Raw genomic sequence first — 14,925 nt, 5'->3', positions numbered from 1 at the left:
TTATATTATATATTCATTTGGCCAACAACATATTTTAATTAATTATGTCCTCGAACAATTTTATTATATTGATGTTAAATTTCGTTTTGCTCTGTTTCAAAAAGTCTTCAAAATGCCATATAATAATATTATTTCTCCCTTTCGCAATTGTAATATGAAAGATTAATAGAAGGTGTCTATAATAAATTAAAATTACTTGCATCACACCAAATCCCGCATTGCTGCACTACACTGGTGGGCAATTTGTCAATCACTTGTCAACAGCTGAGATTTATTGCCCAGTGGCCTGATGCAGCTGTGTTGCATGGGTATGGCTAAATAAATATGGGAACAAGTTTTTCAAATATTTCAGTGCCAAGTTGCTGCATGAGCGACTGAACCTGGTACATGCTGCCAACCTCTTGGTTCTTTATTTGATATCGGAAAAACTATAAAACCAATCGACTAGAAACCGATAAAAAACTTTTTCAATGAAAATCGCGTTTGTACAGGCTGCCTCATGAGGGCATTCTTCATATAAAAATATGCAAAAATGATTTATGAACTCTAGTCTGGAATGTTTCATTCTGAGATACAAGTCCATAAATTTTAAATAAAATAAGTCATAAATTAAAATAAGTCATAAATTTTATGAAAAAAAAGTATCTGTAGCTTCACAAAATATAGGAATATCTGTATTTAGTACTTACAGTCATGCTAGACATATTTGAATTTCTAAAAAATTATTAGTTGGCTAGAAAGTCATTGAATTTAGAAATTCTTTTGTCTTGATATTTTTTTCGTAAAATGCAGTATTCTTGAGAAAAATGGCAAATCACGATATGCAATCAATCATATTTTGCCATTTTCCTCGTAAACGTTGCGTTTTACGAAAAGAATATCAAGAAGCAAAAAAATTTCTAAATTAAACGGCTTTCTAGCGGACTAATAATAATTATTAAGAAATTTAAATATGCAACCAAAACAGGAAAAGTACATTCCGATGTTCACATGGGTGCCCATGATTTCCGTTATTTTTTTACTGCAAATCCTTGTATTTCATAGTTTTTATAGTTTATATGGATTTTCTTGTTCTATCATTGTCTTACTAAAAGTGCGATTTCTGGTTTATTTAACGCCAGCCTTAAGCATTATTTGTTTGACTTGTTTTTACCTACGGATTTATCAGTTTTGTGAATTTCCTCATGGGACTTTCCTGTATAAATCATTTGGGTACCTGTTTAGATGTGAGGGTATATCATCAATATTTATATTACACTCGATTGAAAAGTTTAGGAAAGTTTGCCTTAATTAAAACGTCTAACTAGCTTCTCAACTAATATCGATAAAAGTTTACACCGTCCTTTACATATATATTTTTTTAACTTCTGGATGCATTCACAGAGCAAATCAGGAGGAAGGATGCTTTGGTGAAACAGGCCTTGGAGGACAAGGAGGGCCTAGTCGCCGATATGATGAGCATTCCTCGGGAGCATTTCCAACATATCGCCGACATGGCCAGCGTAGACAATTCGACAAGCCGGGAACCATCCGAGCGAATTCTAGCGGCGATATTTCAGGTCGACCAACTCCAGAAGGCCGTAAACCAGTCGCTGAACGTGACAGAGTACGAAGCCGTTACGGCAAAAGGCGGCAAACATGCAGTGTGTACCAGCCAGCAACCCGTCGAGGAAGTGACCTCAGCCCATTTGACCGTACCAGTAAATTTGGTCAGAGATTTAGCAACCTCTCTCAGTTCACAACTCACGACCCTTTTGGTGAGTCCTTAAATTTTCCAGATTAAATATATTTAATGGCCCTGTATATTTAACATGTATTTCGTAATTTTTTAATTTTTTTATATTTTAATCTTTCAAAGGTTTCGTGGAAAGAGGATTGAAAGTATTTCATTCTGAGAGTTTGGATAAAAATAATATTTCTGGCTGATTCCAATAGTCATAAGCAATTCGAGTTAACAATTGGTCAATAGACATATTTGTATTGGTATTTTGTTAAAATTAAACACAGTCTATTGTATATTCACACTGAAGTGACCAACAACGACTATTGGCCGTTTGTTGATACTGCCAACTCGGCAGCGGAATAAAACATAACAATTACCGTTGCAAATATAAACACAAAGTTTTCAGAATCATCACTCGGGTCTATTTATTACTTTGAGTTATTATGATGAAACACGATAAACATATTAATGCTATTTTATTTAAAATACAATGGCTTTTCGAGATGTTATGCTATGGCCTATGTATTTGATTGTCACCAGTTACAGACTTACGTTACACCATCTTAGCTTTGACCTGCCTTTATTGTTATCGGGCTAGACTCTGTGGAGGCCTAGTACCGGCGGTGACCAGGTACAGACGCCATGGCATAATAACCCCAAAAAAAATCAACATGGTAAACCTGAGAACTACCTGTACTTATTATGGTACCTCTAACACTGTTTATTTACATTCTTGTAATAACAAATCGATGTAGCCCAAAAATGATTTTACGATCGAACTTTTAGGTGTATTTATATATTTTCAAAATAAGCCAGAGCGTGTTTTTCCAAAAACTATATAAACAAAGTTTTAGTTTTATTTAAACTGTTTTATATTTACAAAAATATGTGCTATCGCATAAATATTTACAACGGAGGTAGCAGATCTTTTCATGTTTGAGATCCCAGCAAAATGGATAAATATTTCCGTATAAATAACATCGGGTTGATCTGCGACTTGTAAACTCTTAAGTTAAATGATTTAATTTATATATTTAATAGCTAAAACGAACAATTTGAGACGAGATAAATTGGTATAATCAAAGAGTGAATTTAAGAATTGATTGTACAAAAGTTGGTTATATTTTTCATATCCTTGCAGAGTGAAGTAAAGCAGATCGAAGAAGAGAGGGACATGCTACGAAAGGAATTACATAGAATGAGAGAACGCATCCACGTAGACCATAACCTCCATAGCCCTGTACCTTTTGACGATAGCGAGGATTTTACATCGACAGATTGTGCCTCAGAACAACATAATCTTGAAGATAGCTCTTTACAGGTAAATTTCGTATGACTTTTTCCAGTTTTTATTTTCCAGCTCTTGTTCTGTTTCAAAAGATCTCCAAAATGCCATGTTGTAATAATATTAATAAACGAAATATCCTTCTTATTTCTCCCTTTCGTAATTGTAATATGAATGATTAATAGAAGGTGCTATAATAAAGTCAAAATTACCTGAATCACACCAAATTCAGCATTGCTGCACTGTACTGCTAGGAAATTTCTCAACAACTGAAATTTATGGCAGGTCGCCCAGTGCGGCTGTGTTTGTGCGCCGTCTGCCCGCGCGCGCATTCTTCATCTGGGCGACCAGACCTGTTATATGAATAAGGATAAGTAAATATTGGAACAAATTTTTCAATTATTTCAATGCCGAGTTGATCTTAAATTGACATCGGAAATACTACCACATACAAAAATAAATCATAAAAGAAGGTAAATAACTAATAAAACCCCTATTATCTTATTTGCTTGCGTATAGTGTTACAAATCTTTTATTTTTCTTTGTATATATAATCTTCCATAAAGGTTAAATCAACATTATTTTTACAATTTAATGATCTTATTATTAGTGCACATATATTTCATTCTGTTAACTAGGGAAAGTATTGATGTTTTTTTAACATAAAAATTGTTTAGGCTCTTTATAATTGATTACCTCCTGGAATTTGGTTTTGACTCATCATAAAGTAATCTGAAAACATTGCCCTGCATAGATAGAATGGTCGACAATGCGTATATAAAATAATTTTATAATATACCTGCAAACTAGAGTTCATAGGCCTCGGATATTCAACAGATTATGAAATTGCTTTAACATGTTAATAATGAGACCAACATATTTTTAATATGTACCGATTAATTTGGTTTAGGTTTTTAAAACCGTTTATTTGTATGTAAATGAATTAAATTGCAAATAATAATATTTTTAATACATTATTAAAAATCATGGATTTATTAATATATTTTTCATTATTTGCATTTTAATTAATAGGGTAATTTTTTTAATGAAATGTTGATGAGGGCAAATAGAAATGTAATAAAATAAAAAATGCATTCGTGAAAATTCTCCGGGCACCACTTAGGATATTATCTACTGAAGATCATATGAGATAGGCGTTCTTTCAAAGGCACATTTTCTAAAACCTCGAAAATCCTCCATAAACATTTATTTTCCTGCACAAGACCGTATGTAATTGTGTCGTAGTATTCTTCAGGAGTAAAAGTTACCTTTGTTACACTTTTGCATCATAATGTTGTCTAATACTATTTGCTCAAATTATCTGCATAATAGTGTGGGGATGGGAGTGTGAAGAGCTCATACTTGACAAGTAGCTCTTATAGTATACCAATGGTATAATATTGTGAATTAAAATATAAAAAAAAATCGACCTACTCATTGTAGATTAACTTACATATAAAATCTTTCCAGGTTTCCACCCTCTGAATTTTACTTTATGTGTACACGTTTTTCTTTAAGTTGGTAAATTATTTTACTAATTACACGAAAATCTGAAAGTAAAAAATTTGTTGTGGCTATCTAAACATAATTTTCTTTCACGAAGAGCACAGATAAAAATATTTGCAGCATATTAAGAGGACTATAGCAATGCATTTTTATAGATTTCACTACACAGTTTGTCTAAATATGAATCAATGCACAAATAACAGTCTTTCCTCCATTTTAACGCAGATTTTCTATAAAATGGTGTTAGTTTGAAATTCAAATTACTTTTTGTTTTAAAGAAATTTGTAATTTGCCGCATTTGAAAAAAACCGCATCGTAAATTACAAATTAAAATGGGGGAAAGTCTTATTTGTGAATTAATTCATATTTAGACAAACTGTGTAATAAAATCTGTGGATGGGCATGTCTGCAAGTGAGGCATTATAAATATTCGTCAATAGCGCCAGCCTGACTCCGCTCGGACTAGTCTGCCCGTTGCAAGCGTCAAGAAACAATGTGCAATGCGGGATATAGTTCCCAGAAGAGGACCACGGCAGATTGGCGCAAAGCACCAGATACTTATACCTGCAAGCGACTCTACACCAAGAAGACTCTCCAGCGAATGCTTGTCCTGACAACAATTTTTCACTAACTGCGTTTTCAATAAAAAATACTTATTACTTTATTTACCTACTACCTATTACCTATTACTTATTTTTACCATTGAGAGTGTTGCATTTTGCTGCACACCAAAAGCAAGCCTGAAGTAGTGACCCCGACGTGATCTTTCAACCGTCATTTTGTGAAAAAGAAGCGTTGTTGGGGTGAGCGTTCACTGGAGTCTTCTTGGTTTGGAGTCGCTCGCAGGTTTAAGTATCTGGTCCTTGGGCGCCAATCTACCGTGGTCCTCTTCCGGGAACCATATCCGGCATTGCACATTGTTTCTTGTCGCTTGCAAGGGGTGGACCAGTCCGGGCGACGAACAAATTTCTTCACACCAAAAAATAATTTACGATGTCGCTTGTTCAAAAGTAGCAAATTACAAATTTCTTTACACCAAAAAGTAATTTGAGTTTCAAATTAAGTCCATTTTATAGAAAATCTGCGTTAAAATGGGGAAGTCTATTTATTTGTGCACAAATTGTGTAATAAAATCTGTGGGTACAAATGTCTGCAAGTGCCCCATTTTAAGTATTACGTCAAGACCGCCAGTCTGACGCCGCTCGGACTAGTCTACCCGTTGCAAGCGACAAGAAACTATGCAACGCGGGATATAGTTCCCGGAAGAGGACCACGCAGATTGGCGCCCAAGAACCAGATACTTGTACCTGCGAGCAACTTCGCACCAAGAAGACCCTCCAGCGAACGCTCGCCCTGACAACATTTCTTTTTCACTAACTGTGTTTTCGATTAAAATACTTTTATTTTTACCGTTGAGAGACAGTTGGATTTTGCCGCACACCGAAAGCAACCCGAACGTGATTTTTCAACCGACGTTATCTTTCAACCGTCATTCAATGAAAAAGAAGCGTTGTCGGGGCGAGCGTTTGCTGGAGAGTCTTCTTGGTGCGGAGTCGCTCGCAGGTATAAGTATCTGGTCCTTGGGCGCCAATTTTCCGAGAACCATATCTCGCGTTGCACATTGTTTCTTGTTGCTTGCAAGGGGTAGACCAGTCCGAGCGACGTCAGGCTGGCGCTCGTGACATAATACTTAAAATGGGTCACTTACAGACGTGTACCCACAAATATATAAAAATGTATTGGTGGTTGCCTATTTGCTATCTTACGTTGTACAATTTGTGCATAATGAAATATTTTCTGTTGCAGATAGTAACGAAAAGTGACTGCGAAGAAGAACAATCGTGAGATGGCGGGCCATATGGACATTTTGTAAAAAAGTATTTGTTATGTACTAAACTTTTAAAATTCATTATCTTATAAATAGGTAATTTAAAGTGTAAATTAATATATATTGAGCCTAGATATGATGATAATCTATATAATGGTAATCAATTCTTATTATTTTTATAATGAACAAAGGAAAACTGATTTTATACATGCATGTAGTTTCCTTAACCGTTTTGTGACTTTAAACAAGAGTTAGGTTCAGTTCTTTTTAGAGTCGGTGCAATAATGCTTATGTAGATGTTATTCATTATTATAAGTCGCTAGTGGGCTTCCCATAGGGACGGCACTTTGTAATTATGTGTATATACTGTAGAGTAGGTTTATTATTTGTTGCTATATTACCAATACATTATTTATAACAATGTCCCTTCTACCTGATCATAGTATTCTATTTATTCGTTATACTTTTTGTGTTTTTTAAATTGGTGTATTTTAAGGAATGTGGGTGTGTACGATTCAGTTTGTTCTTGTTGGCTGGGTCGCCGAAGCGGATAGCCGTGTAATTAAACCAGTGTTAAATATTTAACCGATTCTTTAAGTGCCTTTTCGAGCACCCATTGTTGTTCATACCGCTTTTGTATAACGCTTTACAAATGTGCATTTTTTTTGTTAAAAATAAACGAAACGTTTTTCGGCATTTACGTAGTCGTAAATTATTTTATTTACTTTTTTTTAACCACTTTATTTCATCAGCGAATTATATATAATGAATGACACACCATACGATTTGTTATATGTATTTATATAAACAAAAATAACAGTACTATTGAATAAAAATTTTAAAACCACCCCGTATATTTTTTTATTGTACCTCAAAATGATGATGATAATGATGTAGATCTATACAATCCTTTAAATAAAACATTGGATTTTTCCCAGGCTCTCTGATGGGGACCTTAGATTTGACCTTGACTGACCTTCAAGGTCATTTGAAGGTCAAGTTAGATTTTTTAAATGGGAACCTCTATTTTTTATTGCGGATTTGGAAAGAGCAGGAAATTTTACGTCCAACTGTGGTCTTGACCATGACTTCGACAATGACCTTTAAGGTCAAATGTGGGTCGAATTCCAAAAGACCCGGTATGGCAGAAAAACTTTCGAATGCATTTTGGAAAAAAAAATTTCCAGACAAAAGTGTAAAGATTTTTCCCTGGCTCTGATGGTGACCTTGGATTTGAAGTTGACTTTGAGTCAAGGTCATTTGAAGATCAAGTTAAGTTTTTTAAATGGGAACCCCTATTTTTTTATTGCGGATTTGGAAAGAGCAGGAAATTTTGCGTCCAAAATTGGTCTTGACCATGACTTTGACGATGATCTTCAAGGTCAAATATGAGTCGAGTTCCAAAAGTCCTGGTATGGCAGAAAAACTCAAAGAATAACATTTTGGGAAAAAGTGTTCCAGACAGAAGTGTAAGGATTTTTCTCTGGCTCTCTGATGGTGACCTTGAATTTGACCTTGACTTTGACCTTCAAGATCATTTGAAGGTTAAGTTTTTTAAATGGGAACCTATTTTAATTGCTGATTTGGAAAGAGCAGGAAATTTTATGTCCAAATTTGGTCTTGACCATGACTGACAATGACCTTCAAGGTCACGTGGGTCGAGTTCCAAAAGTCCTGGTATGGCAGAAAAACTTTGAAGAATTCATTGTGAGAAAAAATGTTTCAGACAAGCGTAAGAATTTTTCCCCAGGCTATCTGATGGTAACCTTGGATTTGACCTTATCTTTGACCTTCAAGGTTATTTGAAGATCAAGATATGTTTCTTAAATGGGAACCCCTATTTTTTATTGAGGATTTTGAAAGGGCAGGAAATTTTTCATCCAATTATGGTCTTGACCATGACATTAACAATGACCTTCGAGGTCAAATGTGGGTCGAGTTCCAAAGGTCTCGGTGTGGTAGAAAAACTTTTGAATAATGCATTTTGGGAAAAAATGTTCCAAACAAAAGTGTAACTATTTTTCCCTGGCTCTCCGATGATGATCTTGAATTTAACCTTGACTTTGACTGTTACGGTCATTTGAAGGTCAAATTAGGTTTTTTAAACGAGAACCCCTATTTTTTGCGGATTTGGAAAGCAGGAAATTTTACGTCCAAAAATGGTCTCGACCATGACTTTAACAATGACCTTCGAGATCAAATGTGGGTCGAGTTCCAAAAGTCCTGGTATGGCAGAAAAATTTTTGAACAATGCATTTTGGGGAAAAATGTTCCAGACAAAAGGATTTTTCCTTGGCTATCTGATGGTGAACTTGCATTTGACCTTGACGTTGGACCTTCAAGGTCATTTGAAGGTCAAGTCAACCCACAATTGACCTTGAAGCTCAATGTCAAAGTCATGGTCAAGACCATGTTTGGACATAAAATTTCCTGCTCTCCAAATCCGCAATAAAAAATAGGGGTTCCTATTTAAAAAACTTAACTTGACCTTCAAATGACCTTGAAGGTCAAAGTTAAGGTCAAATCCAAGGTCACCATCAGATAGCCAGGGAAAAATCCTTACACTTTTGTCTGGAACATTTTTTCCCAAATTGTATTCTTCGAAAGTTGTACCGCGCCGGGACTTTTGGAAGTTGACCCATATTTGACCTTGACAAAGTTATGGTCAAGACCATATTTGGACGTAAAATTTCCTTTTTCCAATTCCGCAATAAAAAAGAGGGGTTCTCATTTACAATACTTAGCTTGACTTTCAAATGACCTTGAAGGTCAATGTCAAGGTCAAATCCAAGGTCACCATCTGATAGCCAGGGGGAAATCCTTACACTTTTATCTGGAACATTTTTTCCCAAAATGTATTCTTCGAAAGTTTTTCTGTCGTACTGGGACTTTTGGATAGCCTTGTATGTAATGTTGATATTGTAACGTTCAATAATATTCTAGTCACAATTTAGGCAATAAGTGTAACAGTAAATTTTAAGACGGTATTTTATATGTCGACCTCTTCTGAGCACAGTAAATTTGCATTCATTCATTATTTTTTGTTAAAGAAATAATTGACATTTGTTTTTAAATACCTAAAAAGAAAAGTCAATAAAAATGTATTTCTCGGAATCTGGCGATGACTTTCACAGACTTTTGCTTACACCACTCGAAAGAGCGGAAAAAATTAATTGATTTCTTTGCTATATAGATAATGTGTATCGTAAATAATTTCAATAGAATTAAATATTTTCAAATTGGCAGCGGGTTTTAGTCCCATAAGAAAAGCATAGGACCCCCCCTGCTCTCCTCACTTCCCTCGGACCCCGATATACCCCCTTAAGTAAGAATTTTGAAAAGCGAGCGTAACATGGGCATTATGACGTCACAGCGTTCCCCTCTCCTGGCTCCCGCCCAGCCGCGCGGATCACGCTATCTTTAACGAATGTTTACTTGGTCTCTTGGTCGAATCCGTTCAAAAAAAGTTCAGCGTATATAGAAAGTCTTCTACTTTACGACACCGAGTTTATCGCCGTTCTTGGTGGTGAAAATTCGAAATATTTGGAATTATTCAAATTTCGTGGCTGAACACATACATAGGTATTGTATTTTTGAAACCGAGAGAGTTGAACAAAACTAAATTTGTACAGGACATAGCTAATACAATGTGAAACATCGCCTTAATGTTAAAAATGTTGTCACCACCATTCTCGGTGGTGAAAATTCGAAATAATTGGAATTATTTAATTTTCGAGGCTGAAAACATACATAGGTATTAAATTTTCGATGGATTGGGCGCGGAGGACCAGTGAGTTGGCCTTCAAGGTGTCTAGATATGACAAGTTGCGACTTCTTTTTATGGGGATTTATAAAAAGCAAAATTTACGTTACACCACCAACTACCCCAAAAGGTATGTGGCAGCGCATTACAGTAGCATGCTGACCGATGTTGAACAATGTCTTTTAAAAACCAAATTCGTTTGTGTATTAATCAAAATGGAGGACACTTCGAGCAACTGATGTAAATCAGCGGTCTAAGTATTCTTTTCCTTGTTGTATTCTGAGTTTCAGTTTGTTTCGTTTTGCGTTTTGTTTTAGTTGTTACTTTTATATGTTAAACCACTTTTTAAACATGCCAGTAAATATTGACACTATCAGTCCTAGGCGTGATAAAATGTGAGAGAAAAGTGGTTTTGCAAGGCCTTCTTGACGCTGTTACGTAGCTACTTTATCGGACTTTAGAAAAGAACCTGATTTTTCTGGAAAAGTATTAAAGATAAGTATGGACAACATTATATCAGTCGAAAGGGCATTCTTTTGCATTCACCTATGACGATTAATATGGGCCTTTCTATTTGAGAAAAAAAACTTATTCAACTCTTAACATGATTAAATGTAAGTCTCAATATTGCCGAGCCTGAATAACGTATACGTTTTGCTTACAGATGACAAGATAGAGTAATTTATGCCAAAACGAACCGTGAAAACTGCAGGTTTCTAATTCTTAAGGTTTAGACACTATTTAGCCTCATTTAGAGAGCTGAAATCGTGATTTGTTTCAAAAACAACCGATTATCTCGAAAACGGTAAATTTTAAACACCTGTACATTTAAGGTCTGTTCCAACAAGAGTCAAGGATTGGTTCCGAACTGTTTGAAATGTTTGGTCAGCTATGTTTTAAATGTGTCTTCAGTGAATATATCGCAAGAATTAGTTGGATGCACATTTCTGACGGTTCGGAACCAATCCCTGACTCTTGTTGGAACAGACCTGTAATAAAGTCTACCTTATATTAACCACGGAATTCAAAAATGCAATAATATACATGCAGTGTGTTCCATTTAAAATAACAAAGTTACACAGCATCTTTGAGTGTATATAGTCAAGGGTAGCACCCACGCGAAATGGAACACCCTGTAAAGCTAAAAATATTTTCTTTACATGGCCCACAAGATTCCAGGCAACTTTTATTAAAACCATTTTTTTTATAAATTTTACAGTTGCAGAGTTACAGAAGAATCCCTCTTAGGTGGAACACCCTGTAGTGTCTCTGCTAAGTAAAGAGAATTCGGTACAATATTTTGGTAAACAACTCTGCGGATTTGACTTCATCCATGCACAGTCTCTATCCCTATTATTAGCTAAAAATTGAATTTCGCTTAGTGCGACACTATTTCATACTTTTATAGTAGCTGCGAAATAACAGGTTGCTCTCTGCCAGTTAGACCGCGCTGAAGTTGGACATTGAGTTGTAGTATCCATACATATATGTAGCCCTTGTTATACCTTATATCACATCAAAATTTCGTAGAGCCACTCGTCAAGTGTATATCTTTGACAATCCTTTTTGTTTTGCGTTCAGTTCATTGATTCAGTTAGAAGGTAGGTACGGATTAGTAGGTCGCTTTCTGTCGGTACGTACGAAGCAATGATTTGTGCCCGGTATTGGGTAGCAGCATAAATTAAAATATAACGTATTTATTTATTTTGGACTATCGCTTAAAACGGGGTAAAATGAAAAATAATGTACACCTCCAGTATAGCAAAACCAAAAGGGGCGTGAGTAGGAGTTCAATAAAATTTTAATTACATTTTTCAGTACATTTATTAAATATATTGGGGAAGGCAACATCTGTATATATAACACTTAACATTTCTTTATTTTTGTAGTACAGACTTTTTTATATTTATGACATAAAACAGAAATACATTCAAACCTTCCTAGAGAACTCCAGCAAGGTTCAAAATACAGCAGAGCATTAAACATTTAACTCATTAAAAATTAAATGTTTAAATATTCCATATCCTTATTTGTCAAGTACTTTCAAGTAAGGGCTCGATTTGTTGAAAGTCACTGACAACATAGTTTGCACATAGAAATTAATACAAATCTATATATATTAAACAGACAATATGTACATAACATTTTCTCCAAATAACCTTTTTACATTGCAACATGTAATAATACAATATAGTTCTATGTACAGTTAAAGATTTGAAATATGTATAAATAAATAAAAATATACATCATACAAAAAATTTTTCAAGTCCATACATAAGCGTCATATATTTCATTTGAGTTATATTAACATAGAAAATTACAAAACTGTTTCATTCGTACAAGTCCTGGGTCCATTTACGATGGAATATCTGGACGATCCATTTCTCGCATTTACCGCACCTTTTATAAAAAGGTCCTTAAATGTTTCTCTGAACTGCCTAGACATACCACAGTAAATGGCAAAATTTATGGGATAACTTAATATAATAAAAAAGTTAGTAAACAGAATCAAAGTATTGACTACATCGTAATTCAAAAATTCAAAAAAAGTGCTGGACACCATATGCAGTACTGTAACGACCACGAGGGGCAATTCTACAATCAAAAATACCGTCACTACTACAATCAACATGAGTGTAGTGCAGTTTGAGTCCCTCAACTTTTTGCATTCCGTTTTCTGGTTTTTTTTGGAGGACAGCAGGATGTCCCTTCGTTTTTGTGCTTGCTTCAGGGCTCGGAACAGCAACAGATTTAAAATAACCAGGGCCACGCAGGGTATCAGATGCACGAAGAGGACTCTGAATGTAAAATATGTTATAAAATATATATTCTCTGTGATATATTCCTTCACCCAGTAGGCTCGGTCTCTGGTGCACACTTGTATAGTTTCATTGTGCCAAGTAGTGCTCGCCTGAAAATAAAAGGATTATTAAATCTTCTATCGTATACAGAGATATTGGAAAATGACAAAACGGATCGACTATCCGCAGTCGGCACAAGCAAGCGTTCAATAGTTGATTAAATATACAGTGTGGACTAAACACTTGAGAATATTGAAATGTCCCTTAATGTCCCTTTATTTACTTTATATGAGAGAATACGGAGCAAATATAGATGCTTCGATATTTTGGAACAAATATAATTGACATGCTGGTCCTATAACAATTTAGAGTCTAGGTATACTCCTAAGAATTTAATAAAATCTGGATTATTTAATTGTTCTCCACTTCGTAGGGTAAAGACCATAGTCACCGTTTTTGACTTGTTCAAACTCAAGTTATTAGAAGCAAACCAATCACTTGCTCTTGACTGAATTTGAGGTGATTTCTCTGTTAATAAAACTAAGTCTTTATTTCCATATGTTATATTAGTATCGTCAGCGAATAACACACTATTAATATTTCCATCTAAAGAAATTGGAAAGTCGTTTATGTAAATTAAAAATAGCAGAGGCCCTAACACTGAGCCCTGGGACACACTATGAATAGTATTCTTTAAACCAGACTTAACACCAATGTGTTGAACATATTGAACTATATTATTTAAATACAATTCCACTAATTTTCTAGTTTCTCCTGAGAAACCATAAAAATATAATTTATTTATAAGGATATTATGGGACACACAGTCGAATGCTTTTGTTAAGTCTAGAAATTGGGAAGCACTCACCATTCTCAAAACCAACATCTATAAAATGTCATTAAGAATAAATAAAAGGATTAAACTCGATAATTCTTTAATACAGTTAAAACAAAAAGTGATGATAACAATTATTAAACTTAAAAAAATGGGGCAAACGCTTTCATACTACATACATATTACAATATATTCTCTATATGACCTCCTCTCATTTCAAGACATATCCAATCTTCGCCTGACTTCTTTGTGAGCTGCGTTTATTAACATTTCGCCGTTTAACTCATTACAAGCGTTTGTAATTTTTTTCTTTGAAATGATTAATATCTCGCGAAGGTGTTTTGTAAACCTTGTTTTTTAAAACCCCCCATAAAAAAATCGAGTGGTATTAGATCTGGCGAATTTCCGGGCCATTGAATAGGTCCATTAGGCTCAATCTATTTTTCTGGGAAAGTGTTATCTAAATATTGCTCCACAATTCTGGCCTTGTGGGGTGGAGCCCCGTCGTGCTGAAACCATAGGTTTCTCCTTAACTGCAAAGGCACTTATTCCAATCCCAATTAAATGCCTACCGATGATGCCGCGCCATACATTTACTCCAAAATGGCCTTGGTTTTTGACTGGATTTACAATGTGGGGATTCTCAATGGACCAGTAGTGTTCGTTGCGCCTGTTTGACAAACCATTACTGACAAACCGACTTTCGTCCGTCTAAAGAACGTGCCGAAAAATGTTCTAATCAACAGTTTCTACATTTACTACAGTTTGAGCTATAAAATTAAGTCTGTTTTCAATGTGACGCTGAGGCAAATACTCCAAATTGTGAATTTTGTAGTCATGATGCCCATTGGTCTTCAAAATTCGTTGAACGCCCGATTTATCCAAATTCAATTCCCGACTAGCCTGTCGTATACAATTTCGTGGATTTTGTTTGTTGTTTTCGAAACACTGTAACAGTCTAGCTATTCTTTCTTACCCTTCGGTCAATTATTTGATTTTTCCGAACACGAACAGAGAATGCATCTTTATTTCGTCGCAAGGTCGTCTCCAATCTTGTAAAGGAATGAGGGGCTCTGGATACCTTTCTCGATATAACTCTACAGCTCTTCTTGAATTTGTTGTGACTTGCCGCAAATTAGCAACATATCAACTTTTTCTGAATGAGAAAACATTTTGTAAGTACA

The 14,925-nt window shown here is 35.0% G+C and overlaps 2 protein-coding genes across 4 annotated transcripts in view; one reads left to right on the top strand and one right to left on the bottom strand.

The window, feature by feature from the left end:
• Positions 1-7,189, top strand: part of LOC108904775 (rho guanine nucleotide exchange factor 12) — a 194,936-nt gene extending 187,747 nt beyond the window's left edge. For both annotated transcript variants that reach the window (XM_018707450.1, XM_018707449.1), the window contains 3 exons: positions 1,384-1,757; positions 2,865-3,044; positions 6,321-7,189. In XM_018707450.1, the coding sequence (XP_018562966.1) occupies positions 1,384-1,757; positions 2,865-3,044; positions 6,321-6,359 (593 nt within the window). In that variant the 3' untranslated portion in view covers positions 6,360-7,189. The remainder of the gene's footprint in view (positions 1-1,383; positions 1,758-2,864; positions 3,045-6,320) is intronic.
• Positions 7,190-11,965: 4,776 nt separating this feature from the next.
• The window catches only part of LOC108904776 (sex peptide receptor), a 361,521-nt gene continuing 358,561 nt past the window's right edge, over positions 11,966-14,925 (bottom strand). For both annotated transcript variants that reach the window (XM_018707451.1, XM_018707452.1), the window contains one exon: positions 11,966-13,016. In XM_018707451.1, the coding sequence (XP_018562967.1) occupies positions 12,423-13,016 (594 nt within the window). In that variant the 3' untranslated portion in view covers positions 11,966-12,422. The remainder of the gene's footprint in view (positions 13,017-14,925) is intronic.

Source organism: Anoplophora glabripennis, unplaced genomic scaffold (genome assembly GCF_000390285.2).
Source record: "Anoplophora glabripennis isolate ALB-LARVAE unplaced genomic scaffold, Agla_2.0 scaffold124, whole genome shotgun sequence".
NCBI lineage: Eukaryota > Metazoa > Arthropoda > Insecta > Coleoptera > Cerambycidae > Anoplophora > Anoplophora glabripennis.
The sequence above is the reverse complement of the archived record's forward strand: the minus strand, read 5'-3'. Positions and strand labels throughout refer to the sequence as shown.